Raw genomic sequence first — 22,960 nt, 5'->3', positions numbered from 1 at the left:
AATTCTGAACTGGAAGAAAATAAAGCTTTAACGTTTTCTGCTTATTAAAATTCTGCTTAAAAGCAGTGGAATATCAAAATGGGCAACATTTTTCCCTCGGTGAGAGTAAGGCAATTAGTTTAAATTTTTATGTAACAAGAGTTACATTAATTTATTTTTAAACTGCAGATTTATGCTCGCATTGTTATTGATTTAGTTTATATGCATATGATGACAGAGCTGACAGAGACACCTATTTCCACCTGGCTCAAAGTCGTGAATTAATTAAGTGGTTTCAAAGATAAAACAGCTGGAGAAGCGTTTCCGTTTGTGTGTACCCAGCATCGCCAGGGCAGGGAAATCGCGGCAGTAGCAGAGGTCCGTTTCTCAGTGCTGAGCTGAAGGAGAAAGAGGGAAGAGATTTTATTGTGTCAGTGGTGGAGAACCAGCAGCAAGGATCTCCCTGGTTTCAGCCAGGAGCTGATACACTAATAATGTCCTAACTGCATCTCCTGTTTCCTTCTAGGTCTTACCGCTGCAGCGTCTCTTGTATCCCTGGCTTGGGCTTTGGCTTCCTACCAAAAGGCCCTCCGTGACTCCCGTGACGACAAGAAGCCCATCAGTTACATGGCTGTTATAATCCAGTTTTGCTGGCATTTCTTCACAATTGCCGCAAGGGTCATTACTTTTGCTCTGTTTGCCTCAGTTTTCCAGCTGTACTTTGGGATCTTCATCGTGCTGCACTGGTGCATCATGACCTTCTGGATAGTCCACTGCGAGACGGAGTTTTGCATCACTAAATGGGAGGAGATAGTTTTCGACATGGTTGTTGGGATAATCTATATCTTCAGCTGGTTCAATGTCAAGGAAGGAAGGACACGCTGTCGGCTTTTCATTTACTATTTTGTGATCCTTTTAGAGAACACCGCCTTGAGTGCTCTCTGGTATCTGTACAAGGCCCCACCGATCTCCGATGCATTCGCCATACCAGCACTGTGTGTAGTGTTCAGCAGCTTTTTAACGGGCATTGTTTTTATGCTAATGTACTATGCCTTCTTTCACCCCAACGGACCACGGTTTGGGCAGTCGCCAAGCTGTGCTTGTGAGGACCCTGCCACCGCCTTCACCCTACCCCCAGAAGTGGCTACAAACACTCTACGGTCCATCTCCAACAACCGGAGTGTCACGAGCGAGCGGGATCAAAAATTCGCGGAGAGGGATGGGTGTGTGCCTGTGTTTCAGGTGAGACCCACAGCACCGTCCACACCTTCATCCCGGCCACCAAGGATTGAGGAGTCTGTCATTAAAATCGATCTGTTCAGGAACAGGTACCCAGCGTGGGAGAGACACGTGCTGGACAGGAGCCTGAGGAAGGCCATCTTAGCGTTTGAATGTTCCCCTGCTCCTCCTCGGCTACAGTATAAAGATGATGCCCTTATCCAGGAGCGCTTGGAGTATGAAACCACATTGTAAACAAAACAAAGACACAGCTTGAAGAAGCTCCGACGTTACAGTCCAGCTTGAAGGGTTGACAGTAGGGCTGTGGGAGTCACTAAACTGCGTGCTACCAGTAGAGCAGCGAGCTGTAGTGCTCTTAGTTTGGCTATCATCATGATTATCATTTGATCCACTGTGTGCAGTCTGTCTGCAGGACGCTCGTACAGCAGCATCACCTGAAAGCCTCAGAAAACCCCCAAAACTCCAAACCCTGACCCCCACGCAGAGATCAGTTACTTCAGCTGGGGAAACTCACCCACGACTCCGTGCTGCCGTGAAACTCTGACCGCGAGGTACTTACAGCCAAACCAACAGGAAGGCTCCGACCAGAGCTTCCGACTTTACCCAGTAGTGCGTTTTATTTTAGAAATTAACGATTGATACTCGCATAATCAATGGCAAAACCAAGCAACAACCACCAAAAAAAACCCTTTTCAAAAGTAACAAAACTGCTGTTGCTGTTATGACAACTGATTTCTGGGAAAAAAAATAGGAGCAGAGTAGTCTTCAACACTCCCATAAATCAACCATTCAGGTTGGAATAGGTTTGCAAAATAGTTCTTAATTAAAAAACCCCACATCATCGTGTTTGTGAGGCTGTCAGTGGAAAATCAGCTAAATTCTGATTAATTGGGACGTAAACATTAACACTAGCAGAACTGTTTGTTTGCTGTGGAATTTCAAAGTCTTTTTAAATGCAGTTTGAGTTCATTAGGTTACTTTCAACTGAAATCCTATGCAGCTCACTTCTGGTTTTCAGGAGAAGCAAGGAGCGCTAGCACGTAGTGGTGTAAATTAAATGATAATCATGATTCAGTGTTCAACTTGCAAAAAAACAAAAGAAGTATATATATATATATGTAAAAGAACAGGGAAGTATAGTTTTCGTATTCTAAACTTTTTGGAGGACCCCATTCAGCTATTTCGGAAGGAACGCCGAGGAGATGAACACACTGGAACACCTCCGTTTCAGGACCGAGAATGCATGATTCAGTGTGTGAATGTATGCAGGGGTGACGAGAGGCTGTGACACGCCATGCCCTTCTAGTGCCAAACATTGTCTAACTGCAAGGGTGATACTGCCTGAGGGACAGGTGACGAGCGGCACGAGCCCTACCTGACCAAGAAGCAGGAAAGACCAATCAAGTTCTCAACGTGCGGAGACAGCTCTGATTTTTCCCACCCGAGGTGGAAGTGATGCCTCTTACAGGCTCTCGGCCACCTCTTAGTGAGTGTGTTCACCGAAGTATCCTAGAAGCAAGTTACGTGGATGACCCTCTTCTGCCTGTTCAAGACTTGTGTCCAGACACGTCTAGAAATTGCGTTGAATCTCTTGTAATAGAGTGCTTTTGCTGCAAGCTTTTGGGTTTTAAATACCTCCCTAAATCTAGTCAGTGGTGTCCTCCTTTGTGTTAAAAGTATCCCCTGATGGTGCTTTCAGATGCATTAAAGGTGCAAGTCAAAATTTGATAGTATTTTTTTTAAAGCTGGTGCAGAGTGGAAAACTCATGGATTATTTCAGTATTTTTGTAACGTAAAAATATGGTACAAAAAGGTTACTTTTTATAAACCTCAAATCTTTTAATACATTTCATTCTCTTTATAGCGTAGATTTTCAGAATTGGTCCATGAATTCTATCAACTGGCTTCTGCAGGTTGATATAAACCTGGTTTTCACACATTACGGATTTGTTTTGCAGTGTAATGCCATATGAAAGCCTACATGGGAACTTTTAGAATACTCTATAAACCATGGATCCTGCTTCAAATGTAAGTGGCTTGTAAAGACACCGAGCGATTCCACAGGAAACGATTTGCGGTAACAATTTCCATCCGGTTTAGGAGAGCGAAGCAGAACTGAGGAGTTTCTGTTGTTGTAAACGGCGTTGTCCGGATGGAGACGAGCTGATGGTTAAACCTGGGGTTGTAACCGTCGCTGTCAGGTAGAGCCAGTGCAGTCACTGCTGGGTACATTTCCGTCTTTCCCGTTATTAATATTTGTACCGGGACGAGACCGGGCTTACACAGCCGCTGTTTATTCGTCTGCGTTCAATTAGCCATTTTTAATGTTGACTTTTTTTATTAGCGAAATCTTCGCTACCTGTTGTTCTTCGCTGGGGCGAGTTCCTCAACACAAAACATCTGTGGAAGTGCAGGAATCTGCAAGTCAGAGGGAGCTTCACGCAAATGAGAAAACACCTGTGCTTCAGGGGTTTCTTAGCTGTTTTCAAATTAAGCAGCGGCCAACTGCCTCTATAATAATTTTTTTTAATAAAATAATTCTTTGATAGTCCCAAACTGAAGCTTTGTACAAAGTGATTGCCATTCCCTCCACAGAGATACGGATTATTCAGAGAAAAGCGCTCATATTTTGTCAGAAAATATCCCACTGCAAGAACTGCTAAAAAAAAAAAAAAAGATTTGGGGAGCAAGTCCTTTGTTGTGTCAAATTCCACAGAGCCTTCCCTTCCCTCCAGAACCGGTCCGTGCCAGCACAGTCCGTGCGCTAGCTCGCGCGGGAGCTGGTTGCCTCTGCAGACAAGGCAGACGGTGAGCTTTGTAATCCAAGATGTGCGGGTTAAAACAGATCGATGTGTTCGCTGCTGCTTTAACTCAACAATTCTAGCAGGAGCGAGGCGCGGCGGGCAGCGCTCTCGAGCTCTCGCCTCCCTCCAGCACCTCCTGGGAGAGGGGCAGTGTCTCTTGCTTTTCCTCGGAGCTGTGAGCCCTTTGGTCAGGGCTTACAGCCCTGAAGAAACGTTGCTTTGTGCGGAATTTAAAGGGTTACAGTCTGGACCAGCGCTTGTGTCACAAGATTTATGAAGGGGGTTTGGGGTGAGTTTGATTTGCTCTTGTTTCGTTTGGGAAAGGACACACCATGTGGTTTTGTAATATCTAACATTTACTTTCTTTACTTTCCCAGCATTTACTTTTTTTTTTTTTAATGCTCGTAAAAATGTTGATCGTAAGCAAATTACTGCAGGGTTGGAGCGCTCAGCACCTGTGGTCACCCTCTCTGCAGACCCAGCCCGGCCGTTTGAGGAAGGGGGGAAATTCATTTTACACCAAGCCAAAATTTGCTCTCCAAACTCTTGCTCCGTTACATTTGTAACGTCAGCGGTACTTGCACAGGGTGGCCACCGAAATCTTAACTCTCAGATGACTACACGGACAGTTTCTGAATTTGCATTGCAAAGGGGAAGAGTCGTTCTAAGAATATTTTACAGAAATTGTCAGGATCAAAAATAGTCCATGTTGAAGTTCCGTGATGGCCTTATGGACAGTCAATAATCAATATGCACTATTCTTTTTACCACAGACAGTTTTAAAATCAATCAAGTTCAATTAAGACAGCAATAGCGAAAAAAAAAAACAAACTGTAAAAAAAAATTAACTTCTGCTTCGGGAATAATGAAAAAATCAGGGCTTTTAAATTTCATTCCAGAATATAGGAAATTTTAAAAATTTGTAATTATGTTCTGGTAAAGAAAAGCGATTGCATCTCTTGGAAGAATTATGGAAGTTTTGTTCTAATGAACCAAACAAGTTTGCCAGCAAATTTAACGGTCATTTATCTGGTTAAAGACTTGGTCCTAAAACTCTAGAGAGAATTTGTATGTTACAAAAGAGACAATTTAACCGGTATTTACTGCTCTGATTAGATAAAGGAGAGGTAATTCAGAAAACATATAAGGAAGATAAACTTTTTTTCTCCTTTTAAAAGAAAGTGTATTTGTTCTATAATAGGGTAATTTAAAAAAAAAAAGAATTATATCAAAATATGTGCAATACTTTTTTTCTGCAGATTTAATAATGAAAAAACTAATTTCCACTTTTGTTTGTGTCAATTTAAAGATTTCTTCTGCTAGAACAACGTTTCTGCGTTTGGGTTACATGGGCTTGGTGGCATATAAACAATATTTTCATTGGCAAATTGACAAATTTTCTGTTCATTAATTTCTGTAACAGTGGAGAAAATACGCCTTCCAAAATCAAATGCTGTGCCTCACCTGCCTGATTCTGGAAACTTTGAGGCAGAGGAGGTAAGTTACGGTTTTGTTGGAGCTGCTGTTTTTAATATGTGGTAAATAGCTATGAAACCTAAATTCATTTAGAATATATGATAGTCCAGGCAATATTTCGTTATCTCCCCAAAGGAGCAGTTGATGAGCGATGCTAGAAGTACGAGCGCTGCTTTATTTGGAAAGGGGCTCCCAGACATGCAATATATTCCTTTACTCTTTATTGGCCAGCCAGTATTGACAACGAGCCTGCTGGGTTTCTTGGAACCCAGATGAAACCATTTTGAAGCTCCCAAAGCCACTGCCCTTTCTCCGCCCCGTCCCTGCCGTCGTGGGATGCCGAGCGACTGGGATGCTGTGATTCACTCTGCACCCCCTGCACTGCCTCCACAATGCCAAGGAAAAAAAACTCCAGCAGATTGCTGGGGTCCTGCTGCTGCCTCTCTTGCTCCAGTGCCTGGTGGGACGCAGGGTAAATTGCATTTGTACCTGCATCCATCTAAACGAGCTTATTATGCCGAGCCCCCCCAAGAGGCGCGTGGTGAAAATAATTACGACACGTGTCCGTGAATTTACAAGCCCAACACTGTAATTTCTAATTCTGCAGTGTAACAATGCAGGATGTGGGAAGAATTGTCCAAATACACAATAAGCCATTTAATTCTGCTAATTGTAGCAATTAGACGAGCTCGCATGAAGCCCATGCTCTCAGCAGAAAGCCAAATGTAAGTGTCAAACAGCCGGTTATATACCAGAGACATGATGCTTGAAATCCTCCCCCGATTGTTGAGAGAACCGTGTCCTTTCACTGCAGCATTGGATCCATTCCCCTTTATCCTGATAAAACAGATAAAACGCAAAATGAGAACAGATTCTTGTAAATCTGGGCATTAAAAACCCCACCACAGATTGCTGCGGTTCACGTACAGTGGGTTTTTTAAACAAATGACATCCTTTTCACTTGGCTGCAATTGCGATCCGCTTCCGAGGTGGTTTCTCACATCTGGTATGAGCCGAGAAAGAGATGACCTCGCAAAGCCTTGCTCGTGCACCGTTAGGAGAATAGTGTCCCTGATCTACAGATCATTTCAAACTTTGTTAACACAGGAGCAGTTCCCTGGGACCGTTTGTTTCGCCGCAGAGACCTGACCGCAGGTACTTGGTGGTGTTTCTTCCCGGTTACGCTGGTATGAATATGAGAAGATCAGGCACCCGGCCCTCAGTGATGAACTGCCTGAGTTCGGAGCAGAGCTGTGGAAGTCTTCACCTCCTGGCTCCGCACTGAAGTCAGCTGGGGATCTGCTTAGTACCAAAGAGCCCGAGCGTCACTTGGCTCAACCAGAAATACAGAGGCTAAACTTAGTGCTAACTCCGCACGAATCAGAACGTTCCTTCTTCTTCCCTTTTTAGTTCAAACATTTAAGAATATTCTCATTTTGAGTGAGTTGCCGTTTTCTGATCCTTTTAAGGAGACTGAAAAATGTCTCTGAAACCAGTCATTGCCAGTGATCCTCACAAAAGCCAATTGCCAACCAGCGTGTTCATTAAAAGGAACTTCTTCTAAACATCTGAGCTTGGCTCCTGGGCTTACGTTTTGTTCTGAATGCTTAGCATTTAATTCTTGGGCAGAGGATCTTCCATACGCATTAGTAAGCCATGTGCCTGCTCCGAATCCTGGAGCAAAGAGGACAGGTATGCAAGGGGGAAAAGTCCTCTTCAGCACATTGACGGGGAGATTCGCCTGAGCTAGAGAGGTTTGGAGCTTGTGTGTAATTACAGCCGTTGTAGATGATATATTCATGGGTAGAGATTTCCAAGGAGTTGTGAGATAAGTGGCCAACTCATAGGAAGGTCAAATCTAACTTTCTGTGTGCAAGGCACTGTAAAGCAACAACAGCCAAGGAACTCTGAGGTGTAACCAAAAATCTCATTTCCAGGAGTGCTTGGGATAAACTTAAAAATGTAACGGATTTGTCAATGTAACTAGATGCTACATCCATAGGAAGGCGGACGTGTCTGCCACGGAGACCAACCTTTGCTGTATCGGGAGTTTTCAGCCTCTTATTTCAGATACCTTTAGGAGCAGTTGCTTCTGGATCTTAGTTCTGGGCATGCTGTAGCCCGAGGCGTGCTGGCAGCTTTTCTACACGAGATCTGTTCTGCTGTAGGAAAATCCACATACCTTTAATGAAGCGTTCGGTTCAGGGTTTTATTTGCACTGAACTAAACCTCACAAAAGCATTTCTAGTGTGAAATAGGTGTGTCCGCTCAGCCTCCCGGTGTGTGAAAGGTAACTGCAAAATAGACTTTCACCCATAAGTGGATTTTTCGAGGTAGAAAAGCTGCTTGTTGGGTGTCTAGAAGAGTCTTCAGAGATGCAACATAGTGCTGAGGCAAGGTGAGGGCTGTGTTCGGGTGCTACAAGTCTGCTCAGGGCAAGCCCTGGCCATAGCCCAGCACTCTCTCCCCCACCTCATGCACCAAAGCGAGAAAAACCACGTGCATGGGCTGGATGAAAGCCACCACACGTGGGGACCAGATACCTGGTGTGCTGTGGCACACGTGCAGAGGTCAGCACAGGCACATCGGGGGCCTCAGGCTAACAGTGTGATGCACCAAAGTGCACTAACCAGGAGCTCCTGAACTTTTTATGCTAGACATGTGAGCAGCTACAATTTGGCTCCCAGATTTGGTGAGAAACACCTCAGTCTTCACAGCACAGAGTAAGTAACTCAGCTCCCATCTCCCAGCTAAGGCTGCCAGGATCCCCTGAGCAGGTATTCCTCTGCCCGTCGTACCTGAAGGGCTCAGGTCCTCTGGGGTGCTCTCAGACAGGGCTGTGCACAGAAACATTCATGACTGCTTTTCCAGCAGGGGATTTGTGGTAAGCGGAGCCCTAGGGCAGAGCCAGGCTCAGTTGTCTCTTCCCCCAGCCATGATTCCTATCTCTCGCTCTCAGGGGAAGGCTATAGGGCTGCAGGCTTCCGAGGAGAAGGGCATGCTCCATCCCGCTTGTGTTGAGGCTGTTCTTTCTCTTTGTGGAACACAGACATATCCTGTGTGCAACACAGACATATCCTGTGTGCAACACAGACGTACTTCTAGTGCTTTGATGCATTCAGTCCCTGTAGCGTTGAGGGCTCTGACGTTGTTGGACCCATCCGGTGCCACTGCCTGCGTCCAGCCAGAGTAACGCCTGCAGTAAACATGTGGGGCAGATGCAAAATCGTTCTGCTCACCTTCCAACGTGACCAAAATCTGTATGAACATGGTTAGCACTGTGACAAAGCCTGAATCGCTACAAGCTGCCTTGACTCAGGTCTGTTAATGCACTGGGTGCTACTCCGGCCATGTTCACCTGGTTTCTCGTTGTAGCTCAGGCAGACTTTGTGCACGCACCGGAGCGACACCATGTAGCTTATCCACAGTTCCCCGAACCCGTGGTGCGATTCCAGTGTGAGCTCAAAGCTCGGTTGGGGCTGAACAAAGGGCGAGCAGGCTCTAAGCTGTCTAGTGAAGCGTGCGGAGCAGACGTGGTTTGTCTGGGCGGTACTTTTGAACCACAGTTGCATGCAAATTGCCCAGGTTACCGGGAATGCAAGAAGTGAGTTCAGTGCCCCAGTTTGGAGCATGCTGTAAAGAGTACTCTTCACGAAAGTGTTTGTTTTTCTCACAATAAAGAAACTCAGATCGTGTGTCTTGGCAGCAAATTTACCGTATCAAATGCTTTTATATATATATGAACACACATATGTGTGTGTGTGTGTTTATGCATATGACAATGAGTCCTGAGATTCTATTACGATTCAATCTTGTAGTTCATTTAAATTCTAAGTCTCAAAAAAGAAGCATCAGGAGCGTTGTCATCGAGGGTAAGGAAGTGATAACTGCAAAAAGAAAATAACGCTTTTGGAAAACACGTTCTGGTCGTTCCTGGAGACAGCTTTGCAATGTATTCAGCCAAAACTTTAATGAAGAGTTGGGGAGGAAGTGTGCCTAATGCCATATTTCATCATCTTAAATATTTTGGTAAATGAAGAGTGGGGGGAAAAAAGATTTGTACCAAATAAATAAGGTTTTATCACATTTAGTTAATCAAGGAAAAAAATAGGCAGATGGCAAAGGGATCAATTAGATCTTTGTTTCGTTTAACGTTGGTTGTATTTGTTTCACTCTCAGTTATCAACGTCGGTAGTTTATGAAGGAAATAACCTGCAATAACTAGGATGGTTTACTTGAATTTTGACTGAAGAGCACTAAGGAGTGTTTGTTATCCAGCACGTATGCTGGTGCCTGATACGCGCTGTCGGGTACTGAAGATAAATCTCGAATGAATGTGTTTGGTCACAGTATTCTTGTCAATTTAAATGTGCACAGGAGCTATTCCTGATTTTGTAATTACTGCTGGTTTCTTCAGTATGTGTTTTGTATCCCAGATTGCTTCGTAGCCAGTGTCTGATAAGAATTCATTCTAAATTTTGTAAAGTTGAGGAAAAGACTAGTAGCCAGTGAAGGCGCTCGCTGCACTGCAGATCAAGCGTGTGTTTTGAGTTCCTGACCCGCGTCACCATTCAGCGTTAGGGATAGCGTTTGACAAACAGAATCACCTCCCAACAGGATCCGATGTATGGACAGAGAGAGCTAAAATCTGAAGGGAAGACAAAGTAGGCGGCTCATTTCCAGCTCCAGTTGCCCCTGGGCTATCGGGATGGCCCACGGGAGATATTTTGCTGAGAACCCTTCAGCCGTCGGTGAGATTGTCGCAACTGGGCAGGACTTAGACAGCACTGTACGGACAATCAAAAATCTTCCTTGGTCAGCAGAGGGGGCAGCTGCCACTATTTATAGTCGCGAAGTGCCAGTATATTGTCATGTATTTGTGGCTACTATCAATTCCTCCTTTTTTATTTTATTGGAACAGCTTGGAACTTGTCAAGCTTTGCTTAGGTTGATTTGCAGCTAATTAATTCAACAGACATTTTTAATCTTGCAAATTTGTGACTTGTAATACAGTAATCAAGCTCCCGTGAGCAAACATTAATCAGTTGCGGGGGGGGAGGGGGAAAAAAGCTGTTCTTAGCTGTGTTCAGCGTGGTGCCCACAGTGGAATGAGAGATCCGGAAGAAATGCGACATTAGTAAATTCATCCTAGCTAAGCTTTCATAATTCATCTCGTGAATCGTTCATCCATTTGATTTGTTTTGTACGTTCAAGGAGTTGTATTTAAAAGAGGATTGCTGGGATTGAGACAGCTCTAGTTACTGTAGTGGGGAGCTGGCTGGATTTCCTTTTGGTCATTGATGTCATTATCAGCCAGTTTATGCTGGAAAACTGACTGCAACAAAACACCGCATTTAGCAACAGCGCTAAGAATTGGGTGAATGAGCGGAGGAAGTATTTTATCCATTGCTACTCACAGGTAGATTTTAGCTACTTTGACATGAAAAAAAATATATAATGTTGCCTATGCCAAACCTGATCTCTGAATAAAGAAAGGCTTGTGGTCAGCAAAGTGTGTAAGTCCTTTCACAAGCAGGAAGGGCGTAGGTTAAAAGACTTGGAGTTTATAAAAATCAGTAGGAAAAAGTTGGTGGTTTAATGTTGAACCAAACTGTGGTGCGTGGAGGAACACAGTTACAGCAACGCAGGACTTGGAGAGAGCTCCCGGCTTGAGAGGAGAAAACCCCTGGTGTAGAGTTCCCACGCAGGCTGCTGGCGCAGCCCTCCCCGCTCTGTCTGCGCGTGTGTGCATCGCTGGGTGATCTGTACATACATTTTATGGTGGAAGCACCTCCACTGGTAACCTGAACAAAGAGGCCGGAGATCAAAATGACAGGAAAGCCAAGAAATGATTCCTCCAGTCAGGATTAAGAGATGTTTGCGAAGGGCTGTGGAAAAACTGCCCCTGCTGTTTCAGTGGATAAAGGGAGGAGCGGAGTCTTTTAACAGAAAAAACCCAAAACAAAACAAAAAACAATCCCCAAACCGACAAACCTTAATGCCAAAATACTGTTTGTGGTGCAATTACTCTCTCCTCAAGGAGGGACATGGGCTGAGAAAATTCTAGCTTTGTTACGAACTGGAGCACGCAGGGAGACGGTGAAGGGTGCTGCTTAGATCTGAGTTGCTCTTGGCAGGAGTTGTTTATTAGCAATAAGATACAAAGATGTCTCAAACCAAGGCCTGGGGGACAAGGAGCTTGAAGGGCTGTTATGCCAGCGATTGCTACATTTACAAATCATAGATCTTTATGCTAGATCATACGTCAAAGAATTTTTTTCTTTTTATTTTCTTTGCAGAGGATAAATCTCAGATGGCTTCCACAAAAAAACCATAAGGCTTAAAATAGGCTTAGAAGATGTTTTTTTTCTATACAGGGAACATTAAAGGCTCGGTGTTCAAGTGCTTGTGCATTTTCTCAGGCTCTCGGTTTCTCATGCAGCACATCCATAAGCAAATAGTGGGTTTGTGCTTGATCTTCAGTGCTAATAGTCCTCACATCAACTCGTCTGTGCACAGCTGAGGAGCACGTGCATGGGGAGGTGTGCACTTGTAAAGGTGTAGAGCAGGAAAAAAATAAAGATGGAGATGAGTAGGTGATGTGGTAGAAGCCTTATGATGTTTGGAGAACAGCTGTGAATCTGTAGAGTAGGTGAGTCCTCATGGTATTTGTCATGCTCAGGTATTCTGTCACTCAGCTCGTTGTGGAAATCACTGCTGAAGGACTTTCAGCTGTATCAGAGTTGCCAATTCTTGCTTGTTTGGAAGCAGGAACAGAATCATCCTGATTTCAGCAGAAATCACTATGGAGGCATCCATAGCCTCGTGCATGATCTGTAAGTATAACGTGTCACGTCAGGTCTGTTTTCTTCAAAGATTCTCTCAAACTAGTTTGCAAAATGTCCTAGACGCTGTTCTGATCTTTTTCCTTGCTTCCGTTTTCCTCCTGTGCTTGTGATTCTCGTATGCAAACCCCACCAATGAGAGAAGACAACGCTCAGGTTAATAACAGACTCGTTTTTCTCGTGTTGTAGAACACAACTCAAAAATTCTTTTGCGTAACACCTGCCTATTGTGATAACCTCTGTAGTCAGAGAAGGAAAAGTACGTTAAAGATGCAAATACTGGAGTAATTTTATCAAGTGCAAAGCAGGAATATTTTTCAAGACGGCTGTCAACTGAAGATTGCTGCTCAGCTGAGCCGAGGTCATCATTCCAAAGCCTTGCTATGTGCCCGTAGCAACCTAGGAGTGAATGTCTTTCGTTTCTGAGGTAATTTCTGACTCACAGAACAGTCTCTAACTGGGCATCTTCTTGGATTAGGCAGCAAAGATCCACCCTCCTACTGCAGTTCTGCAACAGGAGTCATCTTCCATCGATTCTCAAAGGCAGAAACTGTCCGCTGCCTAATTTCTTCTACTTGAGGAACAGATATTTTGCTGTCTGTTCTTTGAGTTGTGCGTTACTAACAACAAGCTAATGTTTATTTTAACAAATGAGCATCGCTGGCTTTTCCTGCAGGTGCCACAACAGGGGAAGCTGGCCCTGTTCTGCCCGTGCTTGCTTACCTGCCTCTTTAATCAAACACGAACGTAACAATTGTCATTTCTCGTGCTACAGAGGCATGCAAAACCCAGTCGGACTTCTGGATGTCACCTGTGGCATTAGCAAATGGGCGAGTCGTCATCTCGCTGTAAGCTGAGTGTGCACTGGAACTGGTACCCACTGGGGTGCCAATAAACGCGGTTCCTTGCCGTGCCGAGTTGAGCGATCTCCCGAGCACAGCTGCGCTTTAAATCGCGGATAAGGCTGACTAATCTGTGTGTGCTTCCACCCTGCATCTCTGAAGATGCAGACCTCACAGGTAGTTTTCAGATGGTGGATTTGATTTGTTTTGGGGAGGTGTATGAAAAGTGTTTCTAGGCTATTCGTAAGCCAGGTGAGCCTTCCTAAGCCATTTCGTGTGAGGCGAACGATCCTAAAATACAGGCTTGATAACAGTTGTGCTTACAAAACCTTCCTGGATTATCTACAGCCAAGCAAAAAAAAAAAAAAACCCCAACCAAAAGATCCTCTTAAAGGACTGGTAGAGAAATTCTGCCCGATAAACGCACTGAGAAGTCATACTTACACCAGCACTGTGGACAGGAGCGTTTATTACACCGGGATTTGCTTTGATTCCAGGCAGTTTATAATCATAAAGGGCTTCCCTGAAGGTCCACCGTAGCAAATGGATGATGTTCTTTTGGCTTAATGGAGTCCAGTCAGCCCCAGGAGTAAGCACAGGGGCGTTTTGCTTTTAAATCTCACAATGCCTCTCTAAGTAAAATTTATTTTAAAGGAATCTCTTCAGAAACTGTTTTCCAGCTCGCTTGAACTTCACAATCAAGTGAAACTGTCAGTCATTGTACACCCAATAGTGATTAGGCTAAGTCAATGAAAACGTCCGAGGAAAGATTGTCAGGCTTTGTGTTAAAAAACAATCCACTGGAAATAGTACTGAAGCTTTTCTAGGTCTTCCAAAACTGTTGGTTACTGGATGAGGCCAAGATACCTCGTTAGATTCCAGGATAAATTAAAATAGCTGTTTAAATTTTCAGACAGCTTATTAATATATTAATTGTATTTTAATATTTTCTATGAAAACGTGCCCTTTAAGCTATACATTTCAATTTCAAGAAGAATCCACATCTCTCTATAAAGCCTAAGTCACTGGGCTCCAGGGCAGCAGGGGGAAAATTGGACAAGTTGGGGAGGTGACATTTTATTGTAGGCTCAAGCAGGAGCCCTTCTGCTTTCCCTGCCATGGGAAAGTGCTGTCGTGCTTCACCACTGAAACCCCCTGAATATTGATCTGGGATCTGGATCCGGGATCTGGATCCTGACAAACCTCCTCTCAGTCTTTAGTGCTGGGTCACAGAGGAAGGGGATGGAGGCTCCTCAGTGGCACGACAGTAGGACAGGGGAGTGCAGGTAGATCCTCTTTTCTTCCAGTTTCTCCAGTGCCTACCACTGACACGGCTGAACTGGTGATGGGGAGAGGGACTGCTGCTTTTGGGGCAGATGTTGTCTGTGAGTCCTGGGATTCGGGGATATTACCTGTATCATGCCTCTGGGAAAAGGAAAGGCGGCGAATGAAAGTTACGGCGCAGGGAAGAGGGTGCCTGTGGGTGCCAGACACTCACAGCACCAAAACACCGAAACATCGAGCTGGATGCCTAGTCCGTAGGGGTTAGTGCTAAGAACACAAACAAGCGTATTAGCTGGTGCAGCGCAGCCCTCAAAGATGCAGTTTGGAGTTTTCTGTGCTTTGCAAACTGACACACAAAGGGAAAAACAAAGGATTGCCTTTGCTGTTGTTTCACGTGAAGGAAAAGGTCTTTCCGTCCGTTTCGAAGCTGTGCCTTTCAGCATCTGTGCGTTTTATGAAGTAAGGCCTGACAAATACTTCCCTCCCCCTCAAAATCAGAATATCTTCTGCTGCTTAGGTTTATATAAAGCTGTAAAGCCTTGACTTCTTTGAGAAACTGAGGTTCTTACAGCCCCACTCCCTCCCTCCCTCAAATAAATCAGAGCAACTGAGCAGGAACAACTGACAAACCTTGTGGGCAATACCGTGGCAGCCAAGAAATCTCACACCCCAGTTTTCTCTTTTCCTGCTTAGTTCTGTGGCAAGAGCCAGAAAAATTAAAGGCCACGATGTGCAGGATGTGTAATAGGCAATTACCAGCGGTTCTGCCACTGTGTGGGTAGGTTCAGCACACTCTGAACGTCAGTGACGACTCATTTTGGGCTGCCTGAGATGGAGCAGGGCAAAACCACTCATCACTTCAATAATCTTAATCAAAATACAGGCAGCTTAGAGAGGTAAAATTAAGCAGGGGGAAAAAAAGGGGGGAAGTTTCAGGATTTCCTTGTTTAACAGAAAACAAAAATGAAAACAGGCATAAATACGTTTTTCTCTTTCACAAGTTATGTGTAAACCAGCATTCAGAAGTACAAACCCTGTGTTTTCACGGGCCAATTAAAAAAAGACAACAAAACCCCCTCCAAAACTCTTTCAGTTTGTGGTGCTCCCTGCTGTGGTTTCTCCAAGCCAGGTGCATAGTGCAGAACTCATGACACCACATCGTGTGTACCCATGTAGTGACCATCACCAGAGGGATCTAACAGCCGGGCTAAGAAGAGCCAGCACGTTGCACACTCAGTAATGGGGTGTACGGGGGTGTTGCCACTGAGGACACGAGCACATCTCCGAATCTGCCCGTCTCCTAGAAGCTGGGGTTTTTTTGTGAAACAAAACCATGGTTCTGGAGCTCCAGGACCATGGTGCAAGCCCAAATCCCTGCTCATCCTGAGTGGACTCAAGCCAACACCTTCTTGGAGGCTGTCCTGTACGCAGGAGGGGGAACAGGGCTGGATGGGGGCAGGAAGGCCCAAGAGGAGCTGTGACTGTGATCCACGGTGGAGACTGATCCTCTCCTGGGGGACGGCTGGTGCGCGGGTCCTCTGCCTGGGTTGGCCGTGGACACACCAGCTCTGCAGGAACTTCACCCAGGGCATCCCCACCACATGGGCACATCCCGCATGATCCAGATGGGTGGGTGCATCCCAGGCAGGCTCCCAGGACATCTATCCGATCAGTCCCCAGGATATGTAGGCACAGGACCCCTGGCCCTGTGACTCTCAGGTGGCCTCAGTGCAGGATGGGGGTGTAGTTCACCCGAGCTGAGACATCGGTGCCTCCGGGCACGTCTTGAGGCACTCGCAGTGTTTCTGCCTTCCAGGAGCTGCAGTCCCGGTGGTAGACAAGATCTCATGTGATGCCTGATAAAAAGTAAATGACTTCCAAATGCTATAAAAAGCCTGTAAAAAAAATGCACATGCAAATAGACTCAAATACTTGAAATCAAATTCCGGTAGTATACTCTGTGCTCATTCCTACGTTGTTATTACTGAAATATTTTTCTTTTCAGAAATCATGTTTCCTGCTTTAAGTCGTTGCATGTTATAAAATCGATTCCAAATGTGTGGATTTTTACTGTATATGCCCTGGCTTTAGTTTTTCAGTTACTTTTCATAAACGCATTTTACATCTAACTACCTCAGCTGCCTTTTTTTGTTGTTTTGGCACATACGGAGTCATGCACTTTCTATATTTGGGGATTTGGGGGGGGGCGGGGGGGAGAGGACTTATTTCCATTTTGAATAACCAGGTTCAAAGCCATGTTGATCAATTTATAGAGGAGAGCAAGTTAACAAGACATAATTACTGAGCGTTGCAGAACATACATTTTATTTTTAGGTTTCGTTGGGGTATAGTTTAACAGAAAACCACCATAAGCTGCTTATTAATTTGCCTTAAAAACGTGTGCTCTTTCCTATTCGAGTTGTGTTGTTTAACTCTTCGCTTGTACACAATTTACGTCACAAAGACCAACGCAACATTGGCAGAAAAAACAGGAAATTGAACAGAGTGGACCAATAGTTCCTCAGTCCTCTGTTGTAAACTGTTGCATTATACACTGATTGTGCTAAAATAATTGTTACTGTGCTTATACTCCGTAGTGACGGTTGCGGAAATGAAGCGATGGGAGATCACAGTTGTGATGATGGAGCAGTGTAGATCCCCCCCCCCCGCCCAGTACAAGCACAGTGACTTGAGGTGAATGATAATCATTGCAGAACTTGTGCTTTGACTTGTAAACATTGTAAAAATGTATTTGGTATTTTATTTGAAATGAAGAATCGAAATAGTTATTAAAAAAGAAAAAAGAGAAATCTTCCTGTAAATATATATATTCTGAATCCATGTATACAAACATTCCTTTAGAGTTCAGATTGTGAAGAGTGTCTTTATTGGCTAAAGACCGCTGCCTCCCGCGGCGGCGGTTACATGTGCTATAGTAAAGAACACAGTGTGTGAAGTATTTGATGTACTGCAGTACCATAGTTCTTTTGGTCTGTTAAGTAAGTTGCAATTTGTGATGAAATGAAGTTGAAAGTAGTGCTTCATACTAACAAATTTCCTTGGTTACAACTTGATTTTTCTCGTAAAACTTAAAAAGGAAAACTTGAAAATTTTATATATTTGGATTTTGTAGATTTTTTTTATTTTATTGCAACACAAGGTACCAAAATCATTAAATAAAGTACACTGTGGTCATTTTACCAGGGCTCTGGGGTCTTCTGTTCAAACTCCCAGGAAACCTCCAGGTAACCCAACAGGCACCTCGCCCACAGCAGCAGAACAGGGTGCTCTGACCGCTGCAGCAGAGATTGAGTGCTGTCTTAGAGGAGACCTCCAAAAAACCCCCTGCCTTTGTGCAGGAAGCAGGTCCTCCCCTGCTGCTCCGCCAGCCGCTCCGCGCCACTGAGGATGGGAGAAGCAAGAGGAACCTGACCCAGAAAGGAGTATTTCTGGGCTCGGCTCTCAGCGCTGTTGGAGGAGTGCAGAAACCCAGGACTCCTCCATCACCTGAGACGGTGATGCTCACAGGGCACAGAAGAAAGGGCTTTGTTGCTTTTATTCCCCCTTCAGACTCCTGAAAGCTTCAGTGTTCAGTGATCCACACAGAGGAGAGGGGAGGGAGAGCGGAGCTTCACCCCAGTCTTGTCTGGAGCCCAGTAATTAGGAAACTCCAGGGAAGATGCAGCTGCTTTCTCGATCTCATTGTGTTCACATTCTCTTCAGCTGAGGAGGATTTAGTTTCTTCCACTTCTGCCTGCTGGGCAAGTGCTTTAATCATTAATCTGTTGCACAAGTTGTTGCTGTCTTTGGTAGCATCATCTCCAGTGGCCTTAATAGCCCCCTCAGACTTCATGGCCACACTGGGGTGCTGCTGGGGGTGACATTGCAGACACAAAGTTCGTGAAACAAAGGCCAATTGCTGGATCTCTCAGCCTTTACACTCCACAGCCCACTCCCTTAGCTCCCACGCCCTGTTCCATGCTGCTTCTTGGCCTCCCTTAGGTGACCAGGAGAAAACAACCCACCAAACAACTAAACAATTAGCGTGAGGTCAAAGAGAGGAAGGGCAAGTAATAGAAACACACGCTCAAATAATTTTCTTACCTGATCCCGTGAACCAGGGGGCGAGGAGACCAAAGCCACAATCCTGAGCACTGGAAAGTCATTTGGTGAGAGCCCATAAGTAGCTAATTGGTGCCACGAAACAGCAGCCCCCAGAAAAGCAGCACAAGGAGCATTTTAGGTCTCCGCTGAGCTGGACTGTCCCACACCCCCAGAGGGACCCTTGCCTTGAGCAAGTGGGGTGGCTGGGCTGACCGCTTGGGCAGCCTTTCCAAAGCCACCTCAAGAGCTTGTCCTTGCTTTTAGGTGTTTCTGAAAGGAGCTGGAAACCTCTCACATGGCTTCCTAGTCCTCTCCCCAAATGTGGGGCCGCATGGGGCAGGTTAACTGGCTAGGCAGCTGCCCCGGTGTAGGACTAGTTAGCTTACGGTAAAAGGGATTTACCTTTAGGCAAATTATTAATCTCTGGGGCAAAAGCTTTTTGCAGGGGTCTTTCAAACCGTTCTGCGTGGAAGAAGCAAAGCAGTTTCTTTTTAAGCTGAGCAAAGGTAGCAGACAGTTCAATTAGCTTCTTACCAACAGAATGAGAGAAAACGTTTGCAAGTAGCTTGTAAAGTGCTTATTCAGAGCACTACTTGTCTCTCCTGCCTTAAAAGAAGACAGAACTGTTGGTAATAAAAGCCAAGCAAAATGTCTTGGCAAAATTACTGAAGCGGGGTTTTTCTCCTACTTTACTTAGCTTGGGAGCTAGTAAGAGGCTTAATAAATACACACAGAATCCAGGTGAGTGGGGTGTGGAGATGGGTTAGAAACCTGCTCTCTGGCATGTTTTGGGGCTAACTGGAATAATTTCTTATCCACAGGAGGCTACACCAAAGAAAAAAAAAAAGGACAAAGGGATGCTCATACTTAGTGTCTTCCAGTAAACAAATCAATTTTTTTCTTTTTAATTGAGCTCTTGTTAACTACTGCGAGTGGACCCACCACTAGACATGCTGAAACGCATGTCGATTCTCTTCCCTGAGAGACACGAGGTACCATGACCAGCCTCAGCTTGGCCACCCTCTGCAAACCAGCTACTTCACAGCTTGTAGTTACAGGAGAGTAAGAGGGAACACCTGGAGGCTCCTTCAGACCGAGCGAGCAGCATCGTGCACCTCACTCTTCCTTATTGCGTGCTGGTCCCTGCTGCTCTATTTTTCTCGTCTGATGATTTTGTCACTCTTCCAGGATTTTCCCTTGAAGGCATTTTATTTTTGTGTTTGTTTATTTTAAATGTCTGTTTGCCTCTGATATTTGTTTCTGTGTTTTCCTTCGGGGATTTGGTTTGGCTTTGGACTGTGTTTGCCACCTCTGATGCTGGAGTCTGCATTTCAAACGCTGTCACCTTCTCGTGCTGCTTTGGATTCCAGCCAGCCGAGTTGGTGCAGCAGAGGGAGAGGAGTGTGGTAATTAGCGGGTGTGCGGCACTTCGTCAGAGCTCTGATGGCCTGAGGAATGTCCTACCAATGCCCTGCAGGAAAATTAACCCATCTTTCAACCATGTGCTTAAACTCTGTTATAGCATAGAGCATATTAATGATTTCCCTCCATGAGCATCTCCAAATATCCCACCCACGTGAGCAGCAGACACTGTGCAGCATATTCTGAGCGTGTGTGTAAAGGAAAAATGAGGTTGGAGCTGCAGTTCCGTGTTTTAGGGTATAAAGGCAGAAATGGCTGGTTCAGCCCCTGTGAGAAACACAGGGGTTACAGCTGTCCCCTCTCTGCCCCAGCCAATAGCAGGCAGCACATTATTGGCAAGAATAAATACGCCTCATGATTATATCTTCCTTAAAAGTGACATGAACTCTTGTGTGTGACTTGTAACTGATATCGGCTCTAGTTTAGCCTTTAGATGGGCTTTTGCTTCTGTATCTGATCCATCTGATCTTTAAAGTTGTTATAAAAAAAGGTTATAATATTAAAAAGCTATAAAGAAAGAAAGAAATTGCCGTGCTGATAAGACACAAGATTCCAGTAACGACGGCTTCTTCAACACCGGGAGGGGACAGCGTTTTGCTGATTGACCTTGCCCGTGGAGCTCCTCTGCCAGGCTTTGATGCAGACAGGAGTACAGAAGGAACCTTCTTTGACTTCCCTGTATGGATTGCTAGCATCAGACATCTTTAGAAAATACAGTTAAATAAGAAATGCTCTTGGAGGTTTGGGGAGTGTGGTCGTTGGGGTTCGTGCTCAGTGCTCAGCTGGATCTCTGATGCACCGTTTGCTTTTCCCCATCATGGTGAGAGCACTTCAGGGCAACCGGAAGGACCATTTCTGCTCCTGCCCGACCCTGTTACCCAGCCACCTACACGATGTCACCAGTGTTTTCTGCCTGTTTAAAAAGCTTCTCGTTCCTCCTGCTGGGCACAGGGGCATTGCTGCTTGGTCTCGATTTGTCTCACCCCAGCAGAACTGCACAAGGGTGAGCTGTCTGGCCGGGATTTGCAGTCCTCACCAGTGCGTGCCTTGGTTTAGATGGCAGTAATGATCTCAGCCAGTACGGTACATCCCCTCCCCAAGTGGTGGCTGAGAAGTCGCTGCGCTGTGTTGCCCATCAGGTACACCACTGACAGAGTGCAGCATGCCAGTAGGACACGGGAAACCTCACTTGCCAACATTGCTTTGAATACAGACCTCATAAAACCTTTTCTTTAATTAACTTTTCTTGCATATATAACTCATTTTTGCCAGCAGCTTGTGCCACAGGATGCTTCTGACTGTGTGTAGAGATAATACACTCCCTTTCTGTTCCTGCCTGAAGCAGAATTAGAATAGGAAGGGAAGCGTTTGGTTGCACTCTTATCCTTCAGCGTACTTTCTTGTGTGCACATGTGCAACATCTTTTGAGATCACAGCTCTCCTATTTCCTAAAGCAAGAGGAAGAAAAAGCAGGGCAGCCTTAGAGAAAAACAAAAAATCTTGGAAGAACATAAAAGTCTTGTGTTCATTACAGTTTGCCTTGAAGACTTCTTCTGACATTTCTCTGAAACTTATCAGAAGCAGTGATTTGCCCTGCATTATCTGCTACCTTGATTCAAGCGAAGCGCTAGAGAGATGCCGTTGGAATTCAGACAGGAAGCCAGCTCTCACCGGAGATGCTCTGACTCTTACCGTGTAGGGGGAAGAAAGCAGAGAAGATTCTGGGCTCAGGATCTCTCTGTTATTTATCTTGCAGCTGCCTGCGACAAACAGATAAAGACTCTGCGCCTAGATGGCAAGGTGTGAGTGTACAGCTCAGACCGCGTAGCACAGCCAGCGAGGCGATACAGCCAGCCAGACCCAGAAGGAAGGGTGAGTAACGGAGCCCGCTGCCTTGGCAGAGCTGAGCTTTCATCCAAGGCAGGGCAGCGCTCCACGGCCTGGCGCGTTCCGGGTCCCACATGTCTATTTTTTCAAGCAGAGGCTGCAAAGAGGACTTTTCCAGACCACATCAGGCCGTATGAGTAACTTGCTCCCCATGTGCCAGCTCACTCCGCTGCTCTTACAGAGGACACGGTGCTGAGCTGAGCTCTCCTGCACGCTGCCAGGACGCAGATGCAGGATTTGGTGTGAGTGCTCAGGGATGCTCAGCTGAACTGCTCAGAGGAACAACCTCTGCTTCAGCACTGCCAAGGCAGCAGTGCTTTTAAACCCCCCGGGCCCTTATTGTTTCTGACATCAGAAACGCTGTCTGCAAACTTCCAGCCAATATGCCCGGGGGAAGAAAAGAAAAAAAAACACAGGCCAAAATGTTAGCAAACCATCCCTTTCCAGGCTGTAAACTTCCCTGTGCAAAGCTCCTGCCTTCACTTGCCCTCAGGTGCCAGCAGAGGCGATGCCAATGTTTGGGTGTTTCCGTGCTATGAGTTGTGTATATAAAAAAAGTTTTCCTTTCATCTTAAAAAGGGGCATAGCTGCCCTGTCCGAGCCAGGCTGAGCCGTCCTGCATTTGGACAGCCTTTCTAACTTCAGACAACCCGCCTTGCTAAATGTTAACCCATCTCTGAGCTGGCGGTAGCTGAAATGGGTGACATTTTTTTATTAGATGGTTGTAATGGGGCAGAACTGCTCACTAAACAAAGAGGCAAAACGTATGGAATGGAACGAGACGAAAGAAAACAGCCCAGCACCCTGTGCGGGATCGAGCGTTTCTGTTCCAAATGGGCTGTTGTAAAACAAGTGTGTCCTGGTCTGAGCTAGAGCAGGACTCATTCTGTTCAGTGATTTCACTGCCCAGCTCAGTCTCTGCTCAGTGGCGGCGCTTTCTGAAGGTAACGGCGTGTTTGTGCAGACAGTGGCTGCTTCGAGCAGTGATAACGCTGGATGGTTACGGTCCCTGCCAGGGATGGGGATGCAGAAAGGCTCTGGCTTGTACTCGCTCCTGTGCAGACGAAGGTCACTGCTG

The 22,960-nt window shown here is 45.5% G+C and overlaps 1 protein-coding gene across 1 annotated transcript; it reads left to right on the top strand.

The window, feature by feature from the left end:
* Positions 1-505: 505 nt before the first annotated feature.
* XKR4 (XK, Kell blood group complex subunit-related family, member 4) lies at positions 506-1,452 on the top strand (the record flags this gene model as incomplete). Its single annotated transcript, XM_010143151.1, has 1 exon — positions 506-1,452. A coding segment is annotated over one exon (947 nt), but the record flags the coding sequence as incomplete, so codon positions are not given.
* Positions 1,453-22,960: the final 21,508 nt, after the last annotated feature.

The sequence above is a fragment of the Buceros rhinoceros genome, unplaced genomic scaffold (genome assembly GCF_000710305.1).
Source record: "Buceros rhinoceros silvestris isolate BGI_N320 unplaced genomic scaffold, ASM71030v1 scaffold5589, whole genome shotgun sequence".
In the NCBI taxonomy this organism is placed as follows: domain Eukaryota; kingdom Metazoa; phylum Chordata; class Aves; order Bucerotiformes; family Bucerotidae; genus Buceros; species Buceros rhinoceros.
Note: the sequence above shows the minus strand (reverse complement) of the source record. Positions and strands in the feature narration are given on the sequence as shown.